This window comes from Nicotiana sylvestris, chromosome 12 (assembly GCF_000393655.2).
Source record: "Nicotiana sylvestris chromosome 12, ASM39365v2, whole genome shotgun sequence".
Lineage (NCBI taxonomy): Eukaryota > Viridiplantae > Streptophyta > Magnoliopsida > Solanales > Solanaceae > Nicotiana > Nicotiana sylvestris.
In genome coordinates, this window is record NC_091068.1 from 1,625,360 (window position 1) to 1,647,506 (window position 22,147).

Genomic DNA, 22,147 nt, shown 5'->3' on the forward strand with positions numbered 1-22,147 from the left:
CCTTTAATATTTTGCAATGGTGGAAGGACAAAGAAAAATACTTTCCGGTTCTTTCAAGGATGACCCGTGACATTTTAACTATTTAAGCTTCAACAGTGGCATCGGAGAGCGCTTTCAGTCAAGCAAGACTTCAAATCAGTGATTATAGAGCGTCTATGAGGGAGAGCTTGAAAAAATCAGTACTTTTCATAGATTGGATCCGTTCGGAAAGCAGAAATTTTGAACTTACTAAATCACAACCAGAGGAAGACGAAGCTTACGAAGAAATGCTAGCTGAACTTGCGGAGGATGCTGCTTCGCTCGACAATGATTTATGAAGTTTGTAAGAGATACCACGTAATTTTGTATGAATAAAAATTAGTATGTATTATGTAACTTGTATTTTGGCACATCTTGATTAGTTTCTTTTTCTTATCAATGGTGGTATTAACACATTGTTGTGCTCATTCCATAGGGAAAAGGAAGACTAAGAAAGATATTGCCATGTTTTTTAATGCTATAGTAAAATTATAAGGCATTGCTTTTCATATCTCTTTACAATATTTTTGTATTTATATTTGGATTAAAAACTATAGGTCACAATTCTATAATAAATTTATAAGGTATCGCCTTAGATATTTTTTTTAACATCTTTTTGTCTCTAATTTCTATTTATTTATTTTTTTTAAAAAATCAATATTTAGCCATTGGGCCCACTTAGTCTGCGGGCCTAGCCCCTTTAGCCAAGGACCATGAATTCGTGGGCCCGATCCCGGGCCGATTCCCTTAAAAATGGTTTAGCCCGGAATCGATAGGCCCGTTTATTTAGGGATCGGCCCGGGATCGGACCGTTTAGCCGGCCCACTTGGCCCGTTCAGGGCCCGGACCTGCCACATGCCACCCCTATAGTATTTTGCCCAACCCACCATATTTTGCAGTTTCTATTACCTCTACTGTCTAAAAAACAGTGGCATTATTCTCTCGATTCTTCCCGTTAATAATCCAATAGGGTCAATGCTAGGCGATTGGCCTTCTTTTGACCCTCACAATTTCAGCCAGCTTCGCCCTTCTGATCCTTCCACCCCTTCTGTAAGCACCTTTTTTTTTTCTTTTTCAATTTCTTGTAAATAAAAATTCAATCTTGATATTACTAACCCTTTTTCCCACTTTTTTTTGTTGTTGTGAATTTTCCATTTTAAGCTCATTATTGCTTGACCCAGTTTTGCTCTAGTTGTATTATGCACAAAAAATGAGTTCTTGGGACAATTTTGATGTGTTTGTTGATGTTATCTTATGATTTCATGTGCATTTGAAAAGCTAAATCGTGATTTGTACTAACCCCTTTTTTTCCTTTCTTTGTGAATTTTTCATTTTTAGCTGATTATTGTTTCGACCTGTTTTTGCTCTGTTTGTTTTATGCACAAAAAAAAAAAAAAAGAGTTCTTGGGACAATTTGGTGTGTGTTGAGTTTATCTTATGGAAAGAATGTGTATTTTGAGAAATTTTTCATTTGTTGCGAACCCCTTTTAAAGAAACACTAATTTGTCTTAAAAGATCAATTAATTAGTATTTGTAATGAAATGGATTCGGCCCGGACCCACTTGTGGGATTACACTAGGTTTGTTGTTGTTGTTGTTGTTGTAATGAAATGGGCTCGAGCATCGATCAGAGACAGTATCTGCGTTACACACTACCCTCCCAGACTCCACCTATGAGATAATATTGGTTTTTTTTTTTTGGTTGTTGTTGTTGTTGAGTTTATTCTATATTTAGTGCATTAATTTCTATCCGATAGACGGCATAAACAAATATTCAGTGCCCATAGAGATCACACATCAACCTTAAGCTGCAATTTTGATAATGATTAATCAGAAAAGTCAAACAACGACTAGAATCGAGCATGATCTATACAATGGTATTGAATAACAGTTGAAAATAATAACTATATATTAGATTTTGATCTATTACGGCATTGATTATTAGTAAGCAACACTTCTGTTACTGTATTTCAGTTATTTATTTTTACTTCGATCTCTGGCTGATAAATATGCAAGAGAGGCATTAGAAATGAAAACCATAAGATTCTAACACTTTCTAGAAAAGCTATACAATACTTATTGCTATAGCGTTTAATAGGAAATGTTGTACTTCTAAGAGAAGCGGAAAAAGCCCTTTTAGCCCTTGTTAGTCCATAAGAACATCTTCATAAAACTGATGCTATCTTTTTCTTGAATATGATTTGACAATTGATCCTTTGGCTTTCCAGCCTCATGAAGCAATTGATGACCTCATCTTCATGCCCCGTTATGTTGACCACCAATTGTTTGCTATGCTTTAATGCATTTCTTTTTGACCCAAGCTGCCATTTCTCTAATTCTATGTTCTTTCTGTTTCTAGCGAATGACGCCCGTGACTTATCGTCCTACTCATGATAGGACTCTTCCACCACCAAATCAAGGTAAATCAAGAAAATGATTCTTTTTGTTTCCTAGACGTTCTTATAGTTTACATTTACGTATTAGTTGCCTGCTGCAATTGGTCAATCTTATGTCTTGGTCATGTAACCTGCCTGCTCTCTAGTGTTAAGCCAGTCGTTTCGTGAGGAATTTGAACTTCAGTTTGTTTACTATAGAAGTTGTTGTAACCTTGGAATATCTTATTCCAGAAAGCCTGTGGTTTGTAAGATATCTTTTGATTACGTATTCTAATTTCTACATTTTCAAGAGTACTGCATGTCTAGATGTCGACAGGCTTATGAACCTGCATCTTGATGTTTGGGGAGGTTGATACGATGTTCATCTTGTTATCTTACCCCATTACCGCATCTCTGTACTCGACTAAGGGTACTTACAAGTGCACTAAGAAAAGTTACTTTTCAATAGCTTTAACAAGTACTATATATAAGATCGTATTCCCACAAGTGGGGTCTGGAGAGAGTGGGATGTACTTAGGGGTGACAATTTGAGCCCAAACCCATCTAACCTGCCCAGAGATTAATGGGTTGGACTACAAACATTTTAGTTCATGGGTCTGTTTGGGTTGAGCCCAAGTTAACTCATCATTTTTTATAGTCCTTTCTAACCCATTAAGTAGCCCAAATACAATTCATGAAACGCACCCAAAACAAAGGAATCTCAACCCAACTGAAGGCTTGTCTGGAAATTTACTTAGTTGCCCCATCATTAGTTTCTGTATGTAAGTTTAAGAATGAGAATCAAGGTATTTAAACGTTAATGTACAACAACAACAACAACATCCCAGTAAAATCCCACTAGTGGGGTCTAGGGAGGGTAGGATGTACGCAGACCTTACCCCTACCCCGGAAGGGTAGAGAGGCTGTTTCCGGGAGACCCTTGGCTCAACAGAAGAGATAATAATATCAGAAAAGAAACGCAAGAAGAGATTTGTAACAACAAAAGAAGCAAGAGAAGTAATAATAATAACTTAAAATACACCAAATAAGTGAAAGGGATTGCAGTAATACAATCCTATGCAAAACAACAAAATAGTGTGAACACATAGACCGCTACCAAACATAGGCAAAACTCTATCAGACTACCCGGTACAAAGAGGGAAAAACTATGAACTACCCCCTAGCCTACAACTCTAATGCTCGACCTCCACACGTTCCTATCAAGAGTATTTAATTTTTAATGTAAATATGAATAATTTTGTAACTGAGTTGTGGTGAAATTTAATTATTTAGAAATAACATAAAAAATATTTTTCAACTTACAAGTTTTAAATACTAATTTACTATTTAAGAAAATATATTTTGATTCTCAAAATACTAAAAGTATTTTTTTTTTTTTTTGGAAAGGAGGGAGTACGTCTTAATTGGGGAGTAGGGCTTCTTGTGTTACATTGTAAAGAACAAATAATAACTACATAAATAGATATAAATCAAAGTTTGTACAAAAAATTGTCTGTGTTGTTTTTCTCTAAAAGATTTAATCAACAAAGTTTTCTAAAAAATTTGTGTGGCCGAAAGGCTCTTTTCTACATGAATTGTTTATGGGACAATCCCAACAACAACAAAAAAAACTTCAACTAGCCAAACCTTTATCTTGCACAAAAATTCTCTTCAAGAGATTTTCTGAAACATTGTCTTTTTCTTTTCAACTGCTATTTTCTTTACTTTTTTTCTTCTTTCTTATACACTTTTAAATATTTATATAGTTTTAGAAAGTTATAAAAGCTTATGAATAGTTGAGTATAAGATTAATCCATGTGTTTCTTAGCTAAAAATTTAAAATTAGATATATAGCAATTCATTGTCAGTGTATGGAATGAATAAATTATGAAGAAGCTAAAAAAGTAAGGAACATACATTAGGTGTATAAAAGGTAAGACTTTTTTTAATGCAAGATGAACATGGTTCTAGAATATGGGTCAAGTTGGGTGGGTTGGGTTGACCTATTGTTTAAACTATCTTGACTCAGCCCATATTAGCCCAAACACACTTTGGGCTTGGTTGGGCAATGATCCGTTTATTGACTCAGTCCATCTTGACCCGCTCAAATTCAGCCCAACCTGCCCATTTACCACCCCTAGGATGTACGTAGCCTTACCCCTACCCTGAAAAGGTAGAGAAGGCAGAGAGGTTGTTTCCAATTCAAATTTCTCTTAGGTTGCAACATTTGGTGCATATATCATAACTGCCAATAGCCATCTAATGTATGGTGATATTATAGGCAGAAATCTGTATAAGGATGCACATGTTCATCAGCTAATGCTTGATACTAATAATTATCAAACCTATAGGAATATGCAAGTTTATTGGCAATTTACTTTCTCGTGCGTCATCATTAAGGGAAAGCATACTAGATATGAATTATATGAGCGTAAAGCTTTTGCACTAAATTCGTCCAATTTTGACTCAACGTATCTTGCTTCTAACTGAACATATCTTATTGGCCTGCATTTGAATTGCCAGTTATTAGTTCAGAAGCGAAAAATATACTTCTGAGACACTTAGAGCAGCGTGCTGAAGAGAAGGTTAGTATTCTTTTCATTTTGACATTCATTCTTATTTCTGTGATGGATATTTGGCAATTTGTGGAAAGAAAAATATCCAAAATTTACCTCTTTACTATACGGAATATCTTAATTTTACCCTCCAATACCTTTTAGGCCATTCACACCCTTGCCACTAGCATAACGTCTCGTACTTGCCCTTGAATTTAACGGAGCTCCAACGTGGATTGGGTGAATACCATGTGTCAAAATACTCCAGGAAAAGGTTTATATTTACTCCTCTACTTTTGACTAATGCCTTCATATTACCCTTATACTTCAGATAGAGTTCCTTAAGGTCAAGGACAAATAGGGGACGATTTGTTAATGGCAAGTTTATAAATGATCTGAAAGTCTAATACAACAACAACAACAAACACAGTGTAATCCCACATAGTGGGGTCTGGGGAGGGTAGTGTGTACGCAAACCTTACCCCTATCTCCACGAGATAGAGAGGCTGTTTCCAATCGACCCTCGGCTCAGTGAAGCATAAGCTCAACAGTAATGAAAAGAAGACAAGGTCTGAAAGTAAAATGCAGGAGAAAATTAAGATATATCATATGGTAGAGGGGTATTTTCTTACCTCTTTCTGTTTGTGAAATGTGTTCTATTCCTTCATGGTTCTGAATGTTCTTGGTATTGCAGTTGAGACTGAAACGTGCTGCAGCTGAAAATCTGACACCAGAGCATGGATCTAAGCATCTTAAGGCATCCACCTGAGATGCTTCTCTTTTTGTGCTACTCCTGGGGACGCGAAGTGTGGCAGTTTCAAGCCAGATTGTACACAACTTGGTTTTGAGAGATGACTTCTAAATAGGTTGATGTCTTCGCCTTTCTTCATATTTCTGTAAATATTGGGCAGAGATGCATGTTGTTGTAAAATTGAGAAGAGCTTGTGTGCTAATTGCATATATCAATGGAGAAATGTACATTATTGAAAGTGTTGTTGGATGAGACTTCTTGCATGACCATTGAAAAGGTAGCATATGGATTTTTGGTAGTCTTAGATGTGGAATTACTCGGCGTTCAGAACCAGTCTTGAAGTGAATAAATAAGAATGAAGGAAATGAGGCGATTCTTTCTTGAACTATATCATAAACAGATCTTTTCCTCCACAACAGTATTTCTCTTGTATATCGTCATAACGCCTTTAATGTTCGGTTTTGAATGGAACTCTTCATATCATTGGCATTTAGGTCTGATTTGGATCACTCTGTTGTTTCCTTTTCTTCCTGCATCTTTTCCTCGAAATGAGAAAGAAGATGCTACACTTAAATTGTATTATTTAAGTCTTATTGCTTGCCAAAAATCCTTACTTCTACGCTATACGATTAACATTTTAGATTTTCGATGTGTAAGTTAGCTGTGGGGAGTTTAATTTATTTCCAACTTAGGCATAATATATTTAATATTGAAGATTTGAATTTTGATCAACTTCAAATAAAGACTAAGTCAATTTATTTGATGATAAGAGACACAATTAACACTTCTCATCTGTTTCCCATTGGCTATTAGCTAATTGCTTATGATATTAGTTAATTAAGCTACCTTTCCCTTTCCATACACACATGCTCTAGCATTTTTCATAGTCAGAAGTCTTCATGTTTGAACAGCTAAAACTGCCAGCCAAGAGGAAAAAAGTAGCCTTAGATTTGAACAAAAATTTAAACTCCACCTTTAATTGATGGAAAAATTACATGATGTAACTAATTTATACATTGTATTTTCCGTATAAATACACTTTGAAATAATTACAATTTGTAGGTACTCTTTGTATTTTGTAGCAAAATCCCAACAGTAAATACAATGTATACAGTATATGGAGTCACCTACAATGATACAGTAAATAATACAACAAAGGTGAGAAATACTCCCTGAGACCCTCTCGGGCCTAGCTCGGACATGATCCTCAATCTTAAGGGTCGGGACGACCTCACACCTTTAAGCTCAAACATGCTCCTTAGATTCAACTTCGGGTACTCAGACTTCCCCTACTCTGCAAAACAAAAACAACACGAAACTTGACACTATATAAAAAATAAAAAATAAAAAAAATTAAAATACAAGCTGGGTTGCCTCCCAACAAGCGCTTGATTTAACGTCGTGGCACGACGCTATCACTTTCACCACTTTTCCTTCAACTTTGAGGATATAAATTGCGCCCCCAATTTTGCATCAATTTTTCTATCACATTCCTGAGGCGGTGGTATAAAAATAAATGAACCAAGCAATAGGTATCACATCTTGCACTCTTGGCCTTCAAGTGGGTAGTCTCCTTGGTGTGGCAGATTTCATAATATAACTCGTAGCCTTCTCCCGAAGTACAACTCGCCTATTCAAGCTAACCTAATGCCTATATTTCTGTGGAATTAGGATTAACAAGAACGCATTAATAATTTCTGTATAGTAACCAAGCAAGGCGATTAGGTATACATTGTATTTTTCGTATAAATACACTTTGAAATAATTATAATTTGTAGTTACTCTTTGTATTTTGTAGCAAAATCCCAACAGTAAATACAATGTATACAGTATATGGAGTCACCTACAATGATACATATAGATCACTATATTTCAGTTTATTGTATGCGTTGATATAGTCATTCAGAGCGAATTGAAGGCACATATAGTGATACAGTAAGTAACTGTACGTATTACTATTTTAGTGTATTGTATGGGTTGATACAACCATTTAAAGCAAATGAATACAAATGATACAAGCTCATAACAATTGAACAATAGTCACGAATGATAATTAGGCAAACTATAGTTACATATGGTAATTAAGCTCTAAACTTTCTTCTTAATTGATCCAAGTTAAAGGTTCTTTTTTTGTTACCATATGATCTTGTTCTTTGCCTTGTCTTGGACATTATATTATGTAGATCAGCCCAGATACTTAGAATCATTAGTGGGTCATTTGGTTGGATGGATTTGATAAAACAATCTCATAATAAAATTATAATACAATGTTTACTTATAAGATTAGAAAAAGTAATCCCTGCATAACTAATGCAATATTTGGTTGGCTGCGTAATAAGTTCTCAACTAATGCATCATTCAGCTGCAATATTAAGCAATACTCACATTAAATTATGTGGGAATCTATGCATTATTTTATGCGGAATAGAATAATGTGGAACAAGAACGTATATATTAGTAACTTGAAAATAAAAGTATTGAAAGTTTATTGTTTTTTAAGTCAGAGGTTTTTCGGAAATAACTTCTCTACCTTCATAAGTTGGTCGGAGAGTTTAGTTTATTTCCAACAACAACAACAACAACCCAGTATAATCCCACTTAGTGGGGTCAGGGGAGGGTAGTGTGTACGTAGACCTTACCCCTACCCTAGGGTAGAGAGACTGTTTCCAAAATAGATCCCCGACATCCTTCCCTCCAAGAACTTCCCACCTTGCTCTTGGGGAGACTCGAACTCACAACCTCTCGGTTGGAAGTGGAGGTTGCTTCCAACTTAGGCATAATATTTTAATATATTAAAAATTTGATCAACTTCAAATAAAGACCAAGTCAATTCGTTTGATGATGATTGATAAGAGACATAATTAACACTTCTCATCTGTTTCACATTGACTGTTAGCTGATTGCTAATGATATTAGTTAATTAACCTACATTTCCTTTTCCACGCACACATGCTCTAAGCATTTTTCATAGTCAGAAGTCTCCAACAATCCCTTCTTTATTATTCGCCGCATAAATAATTTTTATTTAATGCCCCGGATAATTAACATGAGATAGGAGGAGCCTTGGAGCAACCGTAAAGTTGTCTTCGTATGACCTATAGGTCACGGGGTTCAAACCGTGGAAGCAACCACGAATGATTACATCAGGGTAAGTTATCTATTGTATTGGTGAAAAAATAGATATGACACGTGGATTAATGATAAATTGACATGGGCATTTGAATTGGAGCAATAAAGAAGAATGATGAGGTTTGGGTAAAACACCTACGGGATTGTTTATAAAGATACCGTATCTGACAAGTGAGAAAAAAGAGATAGGCATGGGATGCATGATTGAAGACTACAAAAGAGGAAGATTAATTAATAGTTGCGAATAAAGAAAATGAATCAGTATAATCCCTGATTATACGTGATTGTCTATTATTACCATAACCGTTACGAATAATTCAAGTAACGGGCAATTATTAATGTAGATAATATTAGTAACGAGCAAGAATTAAGTGGGGGAAAGCAATTACATATTGTACCCTTATATAAACTCCCATTACCATACATTGTACGATCATCAAAGAATTTACAAATATATTGTTGCTCCCAAACGCACACGCAAGTATACGTGGTCGATAAGAAATATAGGATTATAAGTCCAGATATCGTACCCACAGGGACTTGTGATTACTATCAACTAAATTAAACTAAGACAATTAATCTATTCAAGCGAATCCTAACGTATGAATATTTAACTAAAATTAATCTAGAGTAACAAATTAAGAGATTAAAGAAAACAAGTTGGCAAATTATAGAGACGAAGTCAATGTGAGTGAATATTCTAGAGTTATGGGTTAGCTAACAATCCCGTTGAGTTTTTCACTTAAATCGTCTAATTAATTTATCTGGTTTATTGGTTGACAGAGTTAGTATTGCTCGTAGCCTTCTCCCGAAGTACAACTCACCTATTCAAGCTAACCTAACGCCTATATTCCTATGGAATTAAGATTAACAAGAACGCATTAATAATTCCTGTATAGTAACCAAGCAAGGCGATTAGGTATATTCCTATCCTAACCGCAAATCCGCTCCCCCTCAGAGTTAAGATCTTGCTCTACTCAATCTTATATGTAATCTAGAATTTCCTCTCCCGAGTTCAATCCTAGATTCGTAGATAGTATTCAGTTGGTGATCAAACAATCAAATAATTAAATGCAAGATTGAATAAATAAGCCAATATGATAAAATAATAAGAACAATTCAAGCTTCAAACTACGACGTTCATGTAGCACCCAAAACTCTAGAGCTAATAAACTATGAGATTAAAAGAAGAGAAGAGAAGAAAAACTAGTTAGAAGCCTTCTCCAAGCGTGGTGTGTGTTCCTCCACGTGAATTCTCTTTCAAAGTGTATTAGATATCACCAAAGTGGCGTCTTTTTTCTCCTAAAATATGTTTAGTCTTGCTTTTATATGTGTTGGGTAAGTTTAGGGCCGAAATAACCTTGTCCCGGGCGAAATTGGACAAAATCACGTCACCGGCGCCCTGGGTAGCGCCAGGCGCCCACCAGGGCGCTGCCCAAAATGCACACACTGCTTTCAGCGCCACAGGTGGCGCCAGGTGCTGCCTGTGGCGCCCAAATGGCCTTTTTTTCCGGTTTTGTTCGTTTTAGCTCAAATCTTGCGCGTTTCGCCCCCAATTGCTCTCGAATCATTCCTACAAGTAAAAACACTTCAAATTAATATAAATCATAGCATTTAACATCCCAAATTTACTAAACAAAAGTAAATATGAGGCGATATACATAAAAATATATATACTTTAAGCTAAACATCAACACCTCATACTTAGACTCTTGCTCGTCCTCGAGCAATGAGACTATCTAATAAACCCCCAACTACGTACAAGTATCAATTATAGAGGAGCACTTTAACTTTTCACCACACATTATACCCTTGACTACGATCAATACTGACACACAAGCATGAACACACAAAATTTCACGTTCTTCCTGTTTAAGCATGCCCAAATATAACCCTTCAATTCAATCAATTTCAACAACCTATTAGTCACCACCCAATCTCAAAAGCCGACTTGCAACCACTAAGCACCCTCAATTCATGCACTTACCCAACACGAAAATTTACAACATTACCAATCATTCATGAGATCATGTGCCCTTACCAACAAACAAAAGAGTGAATATAATAGTCCACACATTCAAATATACTTTTGAATATAGATTAAGGACATCGCACAATTGAACAAAATTCGCTCACTCTCATAAAGAGTTCATATGCATCCCGTGGTCGTACCATAAGCTTGCCCGTAATGTATATCTCTACTAATTTAAGCTAGCCAAATGTAGGATCAATTAGGACTTTAAGGTTGTAATGTAGGCTAAGGGACAAGTATGGTACAATTAGAAATAGTGACTATCCCTTCTAAGCACTTTAATACACTACATTCACAATTCAAGCACATATTCTTCTCAACCAATTCACTTGCCCCAAACCATATGCAACATAGCCCTCTTTTCAATTAAGCACTTCTATATTTCCACTAGCACAAATCAATAAGAATTGGAGGTGTGTGTTTTTCTACATTATTTGAGCTATCATTTTTTTTCTCTTTTCTTGCAATTCTTCTTTTCCTTTCTTTTTTTCTTTTCTTCATACACTCCATACATTAAAGTTCATCGGCTAGTGACTTTTGATTTCAATTTTAGTGAACCAATGGGCCCTTCCATGGTTCCACTCAAAAGCTACTCCCCAATCTCTAACCTTATTTATTTTAGTGACTAAGTGCCTTAGGAGGTAAAGGTTCAATCAATATCAAATTAAGAACAAAATAGGAGCATGACTTGTAATGTGGGTTCCAAAAGAAAGGTCTATAGGCTCAAAGGAGCTAGCAACAGAAAATTTTATTTTTTTGTGACAAGCACATTCATGATCAAACAAGAAAATGCCCACGTCATCTCCTAGATTAGCACAACTTACAATTTCGCTTCAATTAACACACGGGGCAAGTTCTAGACTATACAGGATAGTACAAAAATTCACAAATCCTCACACACACGTTGCACATGACTCAATCAAGACGGTTATGTTCAACTCTCAAGTCAAGCAAGCACACATAATTGAGAAATTTAAACAATATTACACTATGAGGCATACGAGTCAAACAAATGAGGAAATGCGTCACAACATAGGCTATTTACTTTACTTAGGCTTCACAATTCAAACCAAATACACGGGAAAACAGAATGTATGCCATAGCCTAATGTACCAGCATCACCCATGTCAATGAGGATCTCAGAGCGACTCAGTTTCTTCCTAAACTACTCCTAAAAAAAAATCAAAGTACCCGGTTCGAGCTACACCCTTGGAAAAGAACTAGTGCCTAAAGAAAAACCGAAAGATACTACGTAACTATCCTAAAAAGAATCTTTTTGATATTTTTAATCGGACTTTATCCCTCAAGAAAATTGTCCAAGAGATCCATCGTCGGGAAAAGTCTGAACTTTTTCTAAAGTTTTTGTCAATTTTCATTTTTTTACCTAGACTATTTCTACTACGAGTTCTAAAAGAAAAACTAAAAAAAATAGTTTTATACAATTACACTTCAGAAAGAAGTTTTCCCACCCCACACTTATTTTATGCATAGTCCTTGATGCATGATCATAGAGAAAAATAATACAACAAAGGTGAGAAATACTCCCTGAGACCCCCTCGAGCCTAGCTCGGACATGATCCTCAATCTTAAGGGTCGGGACGACCCCACACTTAAGCTCAAACATGCTCCTTAGATTCAACTTCGGGTACTCAGACTTCCCCTACTCTGCAAAACAAAAACAACACGAAACTTGACACTATATAAAAAATAAAAAATTAAAAATTTAAAAAATTAAAATACAGGCCGGGTTTCCTCCCAACAAGCGCTTGATATAACGCCGTGGCACGACGCTATCACTTTCACCACTTTTCCTTCCACTTTGAGGATATAAATTGCGCCCCCAATTTTGCATCAATTTTTCTATCACGTTCCTGGGGCGGTGGTATAAAAATAAATGAACCAAGTAATAGGTATCGCATCTTGCACTCTTGGCCTTTAAGTAGGGAATGTCATTTTGTCTCCTTGGTGTGGCAGATTTCATAATATAAATACTGTGTTCCTCATCCATTGACTCATCCATATGCTCGATTGGATCAATTCCCATGTCACCAACCAAACACAATGTTGAAAAGTGTTTAGAATGAGGTCCAATACGCTCCAACCCTAAAATCACATCATTTTTGACAACCTCAATTTTTAGCACTTCGTCAACCTTAGCATCATTAATAATATTTTGGTCGAATAATTGAAGTTCCTCTTTCCGCTCCTCAAGCTGGCCAGTATCCACAAGGATTGGTTGTAAGACATCAGACACCTCAACCTTTTTTTTTCAATTGATCATGCAGGTCATGCATATCTAAGTCAAGTTGGTCTATTTCTTGCCTGAGCTCAGTTCTTTCGTCTATCAGCTGTTCTATCATATTTGAAAGACCATAACGGAGAAACTCATGAGATTTTATCAGTTGAGCTTGTTCTTTAAATCAAGATTGGCTCACTATATCTGCTTCTTCAAAATAATCTTCTTCTGGGAACTCGCTCTCTTCATCGAATTGAGGTTCTTCTTGGAAATTGGCCACTAATTCATCCATTCTAGCCTGGAGTCTTTTGATCGTTAAGGCGTCAAGACTTTGTTGCTCGACTATTTGCCTCATCATGTCCATAATACGAGCCATGCTTTCTGTATCCTCCACTTCATTGCTCCTGTCCAACTCATCAATATTATTAGAAACATCATAATAAGAGCTCTGAGAAGGATAATAAGAATTAGGAAAATCATCCCAATGGCCACCTTGACAACCACGGACATTACAAAATTCCACACATCAGATTTAGATGCACAATTTTTCCACAAGTGCGGTCCTCCACATTATGGACATGGATCACCAAAATAAGAACAACCAATATTCGACCAATTCTCGTTCCAAGATGCCATGTAAATAAAGATAATAAAATACTAAACTAAGATAAAAATAAAAATAAAAACTTGAATAAACAAAAAAGTAAAAAAGCCAATCTAGTAGAATAGCTAATTTCTAAGTCCCCCAGCAACAGCGCCAAAAACTTGTCCCTCCCAAACGCACACACAAGTATACGTGGTCGACAAGTAATATAGGATTATAAGTCCAGATATCGTACTCACATGGACTTGTGATTACTATTAACTAAATTAAACTAAGACAATTAAACTATTCAAGCGAATCCTAACGTATGAATATTTCACTAAAATTAATCTAGAGTAACAAATTAAGAGATTAAAGAAAACAAGTTGACAAATTATATAGACGAAGTCAATGTGAGTGAATATTCTAGAGTTATGGGTTAGCTAACAACCCCGTTGAGTTTTTCACTTAAATCGTCTAATTAATTTATCTGGTTTATTGGTTGACATGGTTAATATTACTCGTAGCCTTCTCCCGAAGTACAACTCACCTATTCAAGCTAACCTAACGCCTATATTCCTATGGAATTAGGATTAACAAGAACGCATTAATAATTCCTGCATAGTAACCAAGCAAAGTGAATAGGTATATTCCTATCCTAACCGCAAATCCGCTCCCCCACAGAGTTAAGATCTTGCTCTACTCAATCTTATATGTAATTTAGAATTTCCTCTCCCGAGTTCAATCCTAGATTCGTAGATAGCATTCAATTGGTGATCAAGCAATCAAATAATTAAACACAAGACTGAATAAATAAGCCAATATGATAAAATAATAAGAACAATTCAAGCTTCAAACTACAACGTTTATGTAGCACCCAAAACTCTAGAACTAATAAACCAAGAGATTAAAAAAAGAGAAGAGAACAAAAACTAGTTAGAAGCCTTCTCCAAGCATGGTGTGTGTTCCTCCACATGAATTCACCTTCAAAATGTGTTATATATCTCCAAAGTGGCGTCTGTTTTCTCCAAAAATATGTTTAGTCTTGCTTTTATACGTGTTGGGTAGGTCTAGGGCTGAAATAACCTTGTCTCAGGAGAAATTGGACAAAATCACGTCATCGGCGCCCTAGGTAGTGCCAGGCGCCCACCAGGGCGCTGCCCAAATTTCACACACTATTTCCAGCACCACAAGTGGCGCCAGGCGCTGCCTGTGGCGCCCAAATGGCCTCTTTTCCGGTTTTGTTCGTTTTAGCTCAAATCTTGCGCGTTTCACCCCCAATTGCTCCCGAATCATTCCTACAAGTAAAAATACTTCAAATTAATATAAATCATAGCATTTAACATCCCAAATTCTTGAAACAAAAGTAAATATGAGCGATATACATAGAAATATATATATATATATATATATATATATATATATATATATATATACTTTAAGCTAAACATCAACACCCCATACTTAGATTCTTTCTCGTCCTCGAGCAATGGGGCTATCTAATAAACCCCCAACTACGTACAAGTATTAATTATAGAGGAGCATTTTAACTTTTAACCACACACTATACCCTTGACTATGATCAATACCGACACACAAGCATGAACACACAAAATTTCACATACTTCCTGTTTAAGCATGCCCAAATATAACCCTTCAATTCAATCAATTTCAACAACCTATTTGTCACCACCCAACCTCAAAAGCCGACTTGCAACCACTAAGCACCCTCAATTCATGCACTTACCCAACACGAAAGTTTTCAACATTACCAATCATTCATGGGATCATGTGCCCTTACCAAAAAACAAAAGAGTGAATATAGTAGTCTACACATTCAAATATACTTTTGAATATAGATTAAGGACATCGCACAATTGAACAAAATTTGCTCACTCTCACAAAGAGTTTATATGCATCCCGTGGTCGTACCATAAGCTTACCCGTAGTGTATATCTCTACTAACTTAAGCTAGCCAAATCTAGGATCAATTAGGACTTTAAGGTTGTAATGTAGGCTAAGGAACGGGTATGGTACAATTAGAAATAGTGACTATCCCTCCTAAGAACTTTAATATACTACATTCACAATTCAAACACATATTCTTCTCAACCAATTCACTTGCCCCAAACCATATGCAACATAGCCCTCTTTTCAATTAAGCACTTCTATATTTCCACTAGCACAAATCAATAAGAATTGGAGGTGTGTGTTTTTCTACATTATTTGAGCTATCATTTTTTTTCTCTTTTCTTGCAATTCTTCTTTTCCTTTTTTTTTCTTTTCTTCACACACTCCATACATTAAATTTCATCGGCTAGTGACTTTTGATTTCAACTTTAGTGCACCAACGGGCCATTTCATGGTTCCACTCAAAAGCTACTCCCCAATCTCTAACCTTATTTCTTTTAGCGACTAAGTGCCTTAGGAGATAAAGATTCAATCAATATCAAATTAAGAACAAAATAGGAGCATGGCTTGTAATGTGTGTGCCAAAAGAAAGGTCTATAGGCTCAAAGGAGCTAGCAACGGAAAATTTTATTTTTTTGTGACAAGCACATTCATGATCAAACAAGAAAATGCCTACGTCATCTCCTAGATTAGCACAACTTACAATTTCGCTTCAATTAACACACTGGGCAAGTTCTAGACTACACATGATAGCACAGAAAATCACAAATCCTCACACACACATTGCACATGACTTAATGAAGATGGTTCTGTTCAACTCTCAAGTCAATTAAGCACACATAATTGAGAAATTTAAACAATATTACACTATGTGGCATACGAGTCAAACAAATGAGAAAACGCGTCACAAAATAGGCTATTTACTTTACTTAGGCTTCACAATTCAAACCAAATACACGGAAAAACAAAATGTATGTCATAACCTAATGTGCCAGCATCACCCATGTCAATGAGGATCTCAGAGCGACTCAGTTTCTTCCTGAACTACTCCTAAAAAAAATAAAGTACCCGATTCGAGCTACACCCTTGAAAAAGAACTGGCGCCCAAAGAAAAACCAAAGGATACTATCTAACTACCTAAAAAAAATCTTTTTGGTATTTTTAATCGGACTTTATCCCTCAAGAAAATTATCAAAAATATCCATCGTCGGGAAAAGTCTGAACTTATTCTAAATTTTTTTTCAATTTTTGTTTTTTTACCTAGACTATTTCTACTACGAGTTCTAAAAGAAAAACTAACAAAAAAATAGTTTTATACAGTTACACTTCAGAAAGTAGTTTTCCCACCCCACACTTATTTTATGCATAGTTCTCGATGCATGATCATAGAGAAAAATAATACAACAAAGGTGAGAAATACTCCCTGAGACCCTCTCGGGCCTAGCTCGGACATGATCCTCAATCTTAAGGGTCAGGACGACCCCACACTTAAGCTCAAACATGCTCCTCAGATTCAACTTCGAGTACTCAGACTTCCCCTACTCTGCAAAACAAAAACAACACGAAACTTGACACTATATAAAAAATAAAAAAATTAAAATACAGGCTGGGTTGCCTCCCAACAAGCGCTTGATTTAACGTCGTGGCACGACGCTATCACTTTCACCACTTTTCCTTCAACTTTGAGGATATAAATTGCGCCCCCAATTTTGCATCAATTTTTCTATCACGTTCCTGGGGCGGTGGTATAAAAATAAATGAACCAAGCAATAGGTATCGCATCTTGCACTCTTGACCTTCAAGTGGGTAATGTCATTTTGTCTCCTTGGTGTGGCAGATTTCATAATATAACTCGTAGCCTTCTCCCGAAGTACAACTCGCCTATTCTAGCTAACCTAATGCCTATATTCATGTGGAATTAGGATTAACAAGAACGCATTAATAATTCCTGTATAGTAACCAAGCAAGGCGATTAGGTATATTCATATCCTAACCGCATGTCCGCTCCCCCTCTGAGTTAAGATCTTGCTCTACTCAATCTTATATGCAATCTAGAATTCCCTCTCCCGAGTTCAATCCTAGATTTGTAAATAGTATTCAATTGGTGATCAAGAAATCAAATAATTAAACGCAAGATTGAATAAATAAGCCAATATGATAAAATAATAAGAATAATTCAAGCTTCAAACTACAACGTTCATGTAGCACCCAAAACTCTAGAACTAATAAACTATGATATTAAAAGAAGAGAAGAGGAGAAAAACTAGTTAGAAGCCTTCTCCAAGCGTGGTGTGTGTTCCTCCACGTGAATTCCTCTTCAAAGTGTGTTAGATATCTCCAAAGTGGCGTCTTATTTCTCCAAATATATGTTTAGTCTTGCTTTTATACGTGTTGGGTAGGTCTAAGGCCGAAATAACCTTGTCCCAGGCGAAATTGGACAAAATCACGTCACCGGTGCCCTGGGTAGCGTCAGGCGCCCACCAGGGCGCTGCCCAAATTGCACACACTTTTTTAAGCGCCACAGGTGGCGCCAGGCGCTGCCTGTGGCGCTCAAATGGCCTCTTTTTTCGTTTTTGTTTGTTTTAGCTCAAATCTTGCGCGTTTCGCCCCCAATTGCTCCCGAATAATTCCTACAAGTAAAAACACTTCAAATTAATATAAATCATAGCATTTAACATCCCAAATTCACGAAACAAAAGTAAAATATGAGGCTATATACATAGAAATATATATACTTTAAGCTAAACATCATATATACTATCTGTCTTTTATTTCTCTATTTGATTGAAGATTCTTACTCTCAACTCTTGGAAAAAAGCTATAATTATCAATAAGATTTTCTTTTCTTTACTCATTGAATATTTAGTTTCTATTATTTCTTATTCTTCCATATTCGGAAAAGTGAAGTAAAATTGGTTATTAGAAATTCGATTTATTTTAATACTTGCTTTGATCACAAAAACTATTTTTTGTTTAAATATCTATATCACATCTCTTGAGGTGCGGACCTTCTTCGAATCCTGCGTAAATACGGATTACTTTGTGTATCGGGCTGTCTTTTTTAATAACTAACATGTGAACCAAATAACTCCTTAATATGCAAGTTTTTGGAGAAGAATGGCTGGAAATGTAGACTCAATTCTTGAAAGCAGTATGTAAATTGTGAAATGTCATAAGAAGGATTGACCAAGAATGGTTCTGGAAATGGAGATCCAACTCTTGAAAGCAATATGTCATGTGGGGAATTGACCAAAGAATAGGCCTAGAATTATTTAAAGACAATGCTAAAAGAAGTCCAACATTGTCCAAAATAGTTAAATTCTGACTAAGATTTTACAAATGTTGATTGTCAACTTTCAGCTCAAAGTAGGGCAGCTTTCCTTGATCTATATTGACCTTACAAGAAAATTTTATTAGAGGCACTTCAGTGCACGAAATATCTTGCGTTTATGTATGATTCGGAGAAAGTCTACTAGGGACGGATCCAGTGCATTAGTTATGGGTTCCCGTGAACCCAGTAACTTTTGTCTAAATTCTGTATTTGTATTGAAAAAATCATTAAATGTATAAGAACATTTAGTTTGAACCCAATCTATTAATCTAGATATTATTGTATATTAACTTGAGATTTCTATAAGAATCCCTAAACTTAAAATCTTGGATCTGCCTCTGAAGCCTGCACCCTAAGAAGACATGATATAAATAGCCTACCCTAATACATCAGAGCGGATCCACGGTTCAATCACATGACTCATAGGTCACACGAAAATAATTTTACTATTGCTCAAAAGCTCCCCCGCAGCAAGAAAACCTTATCGGTGTTACTAGTTGGATTTGCGCCAAATACATAATTCCACTAAAAGTAAAGTATTTCTTATCAAGATATTTTTCATTTTTAAGGTTGGAATGCGAAATATTTATTTAAAGGTGAAGATATATTCCAACCATTCCACCACACCCCTCGGCGGTCAAATTTTATATATTAAAAAGTGGGAGCCAAGCAATTTAACTTGACTACAGAAAATTATCATAAAGAAAAGCCATCCACATGTTTGACCATTTTCTCCTCTTATAATTATTAATTTGTTTTTTTGTTACAAATTCAATTCATCTACAATGAACGAACCAAAGCCTTAATAGCTTAATATTCACATGTTTTCCGTTTTTCCTCACTTGCGTATGCTGCAAAAATTCCTCTTGCTTTTAACCAAAGTAGAATAAATAAATTAAGAGTTTGGTCAATAATCGATTTTTTTCTCATGTTAATTATTTATGAGAATATTGACCAAACATTTTTTTTCGTAACATAATTTGGACTCTGGTAGTTTTGGGCAACGTTGTATTTATTGACTATTTGATAATTTAGAAAAAAACCAATTAATTAAATCGTGCCCAGACTGTATTCCATGTTCTCCAAAATTCCTGTGGAAGATGACTGTGAACTAGTTGGACTTAGTCAAAGTAATTAAGTATGTATAATTTTGTACAAATTGAAATATAGGAAGATTTAGAATTTAAATTTGATCGGTTTAATTTTTAAAATCATTGCTTTAATATATATATATATTTGTGTTTTATACAAAAATATTAAATTCAGTTGAACGCATAGTACAAAGCTTCATCCTGCCAAGGGGCGAAGGGTTCACAAATAAGTAAAATGAAAAATGAATTATACACATTTCCTTTCTATTTGTGAGTAATACCTTCAACGTGTAATGTTTTGCTCCAAATAATTCAGTTCCAAATCTTTGTTCTAAGCAAAAACATACCATGTGTTTAGGAAGATAATTACCACTAACTCCATTGTCCATTCCCATAATTAGTCATTCGTAATTATTTTAGCTTATTGTTTGAGAGATAAAGCGAAATCGTGAAATTAATCGAGATGTGCGTCAGTTGTTTCGTACATCACAATTATATTAAAAAAAGAAGATATTTTTCGCTCATTAGTATTTTGATTAGGGGTGTACATGGATCGGGTTGGTTCGATTTTTATCAAAACCAAACCAAACCAACTATATCGGTTTGGATTGGTTCGGTTTTGTCGGATTTTTCGGGTTTTCGGGTTTCTTTTTGTTACATGAATATTATTTCAATCTTATTTTGTTAAAATTATAAATAAAGCTTTGATAAGTGAATATATGTTTAGTAAATATGGAAAAAATTGACAAACATATGATTTATTAAAATATTTTAATGGGAGAATTTTTTTAGTAACACGTGATAGTTATTTTCTTAGTCGTATAACAATAATTTTTCGTTAATTTACGCTTTCAAGGTTAATACATGAGAGGATCCCAAATATTTCTACATTTTCTAAAGAAAATTCACTATAAAGTTCTAAAAATATAAATAAAATTTATATATTTATATGTCGGTTTGGTTCGGGTATTTTTACTCAATATTAAACCAAGTCAAACCAAACCTAGTCGGATTTTTTAATCGGTTTGGTGCGGTTTTCCGGTTCGGTTTGAACACCCCTACTTTTGATATGAGTTCAAATTTTATACGTTCATAGTGTAGCTATCAAACTGACCTATAACAAGAGATAAATTTGTCATAACAAGTCTAATAAGATAGCTCGAAAAACAAAATAATAATATGTTATAACCAATTAAATTATACGGATAATATAAATTTTTTTAATAATGTTAATATAACTGAAATCCAATTTCCATTACGTACATCTCTTTTGGGTTTTATAGTGACATTACTGGAAACTTTTTGAGGACATTGCAAATTTTATTTTATTTTGTATTTTTATAGATGCCATAGTTGGAAATAAGGTTCGATTTCCTACTTTTGTCTTTTAATTCATTAAAAAAACCACACGATCCCATAAAGATTGTGACTAAAATCTACGACGTAGTTAATCAAGAAAATACAATCAATTAACTAACCAGAATATTCTTATATTATCCATTTCTGTTGGAATCCCATGCTCATATTTATTGGGATTGAAAATAATATGGCGTCATGCAGGAGCTAATAGAGCAAATTTTGGAGACGATCAATTGATCCCAATAATATTCGCTGACATGATATTAGAAAATTCATGCTCCTCTTCCTAATTTATGTGAACGTATTTCACTGGCATAGAGTTTAAGAAAGAAAAAAAAACCTTTAAAATATATGGTCTAAAACAAACTATAGAAATTTGTATGAGTGAAAATCATCTCACTAAGGGTACATAAAAAAAAATTAAATTGTTATTAAATATAGAAAAGTGTTATTCTTTTTTGGACTGACCAAAAAAAATAGTGTCACGTAATATAATAATTTTCTTTTTGTCCGAGAATTTTGTTTGGTAGTGAGGTAGGAAGATTAGAAAGGAAATTAATTAATTAAAATGGGATCATTTTCAGTTTATCACTAATGCGTTATTACCATATTGATTACGCACTAATTAAGCAGCCATATACTTCCAAATTAGGAAATTGCTTTTTAAATTCTATGTCCTCTATTTCATGGAAATTTCTTTACCACAAAAAATAATGGAGTCAAAACAAATACTATTATAAATAGGTCCTCATTTCATGTCCATTCTACCAACTAACA

General features: G+C 35.0%; 1 protein-coding gene across 1 annotated transcript; it reads left to right on the forward strand.

Annotated features, from left to right (window-relative positions):
• The first annotated feature begins 919 nt into the window (after window positions 1-919).
• LOC104238501 (DET1- and DDB1-associated protein 1-like) lies at window positions 920-5,936 on the forward strand. Its single transcript, XM_009792872.2, has 4 exons — window positions 920-1,068; window positions 2,377-2,437; window positions 4,916-4,977; window positions 5,642-5,936. Exons 1-4 carry the CDS (start codon window positions 994-996, stop codon window positions 5,714-5,716), a joined length of 273 nt encoding a protein of 90 aa, XP_009791174.1. The 5' UTR covers window positions 920-993; the 3' UTR covers window positions 5,717-5,936.
• The last annotated feature ends 16,211 nt before the right edge of the window (window positions 5,937-22,147 follow it).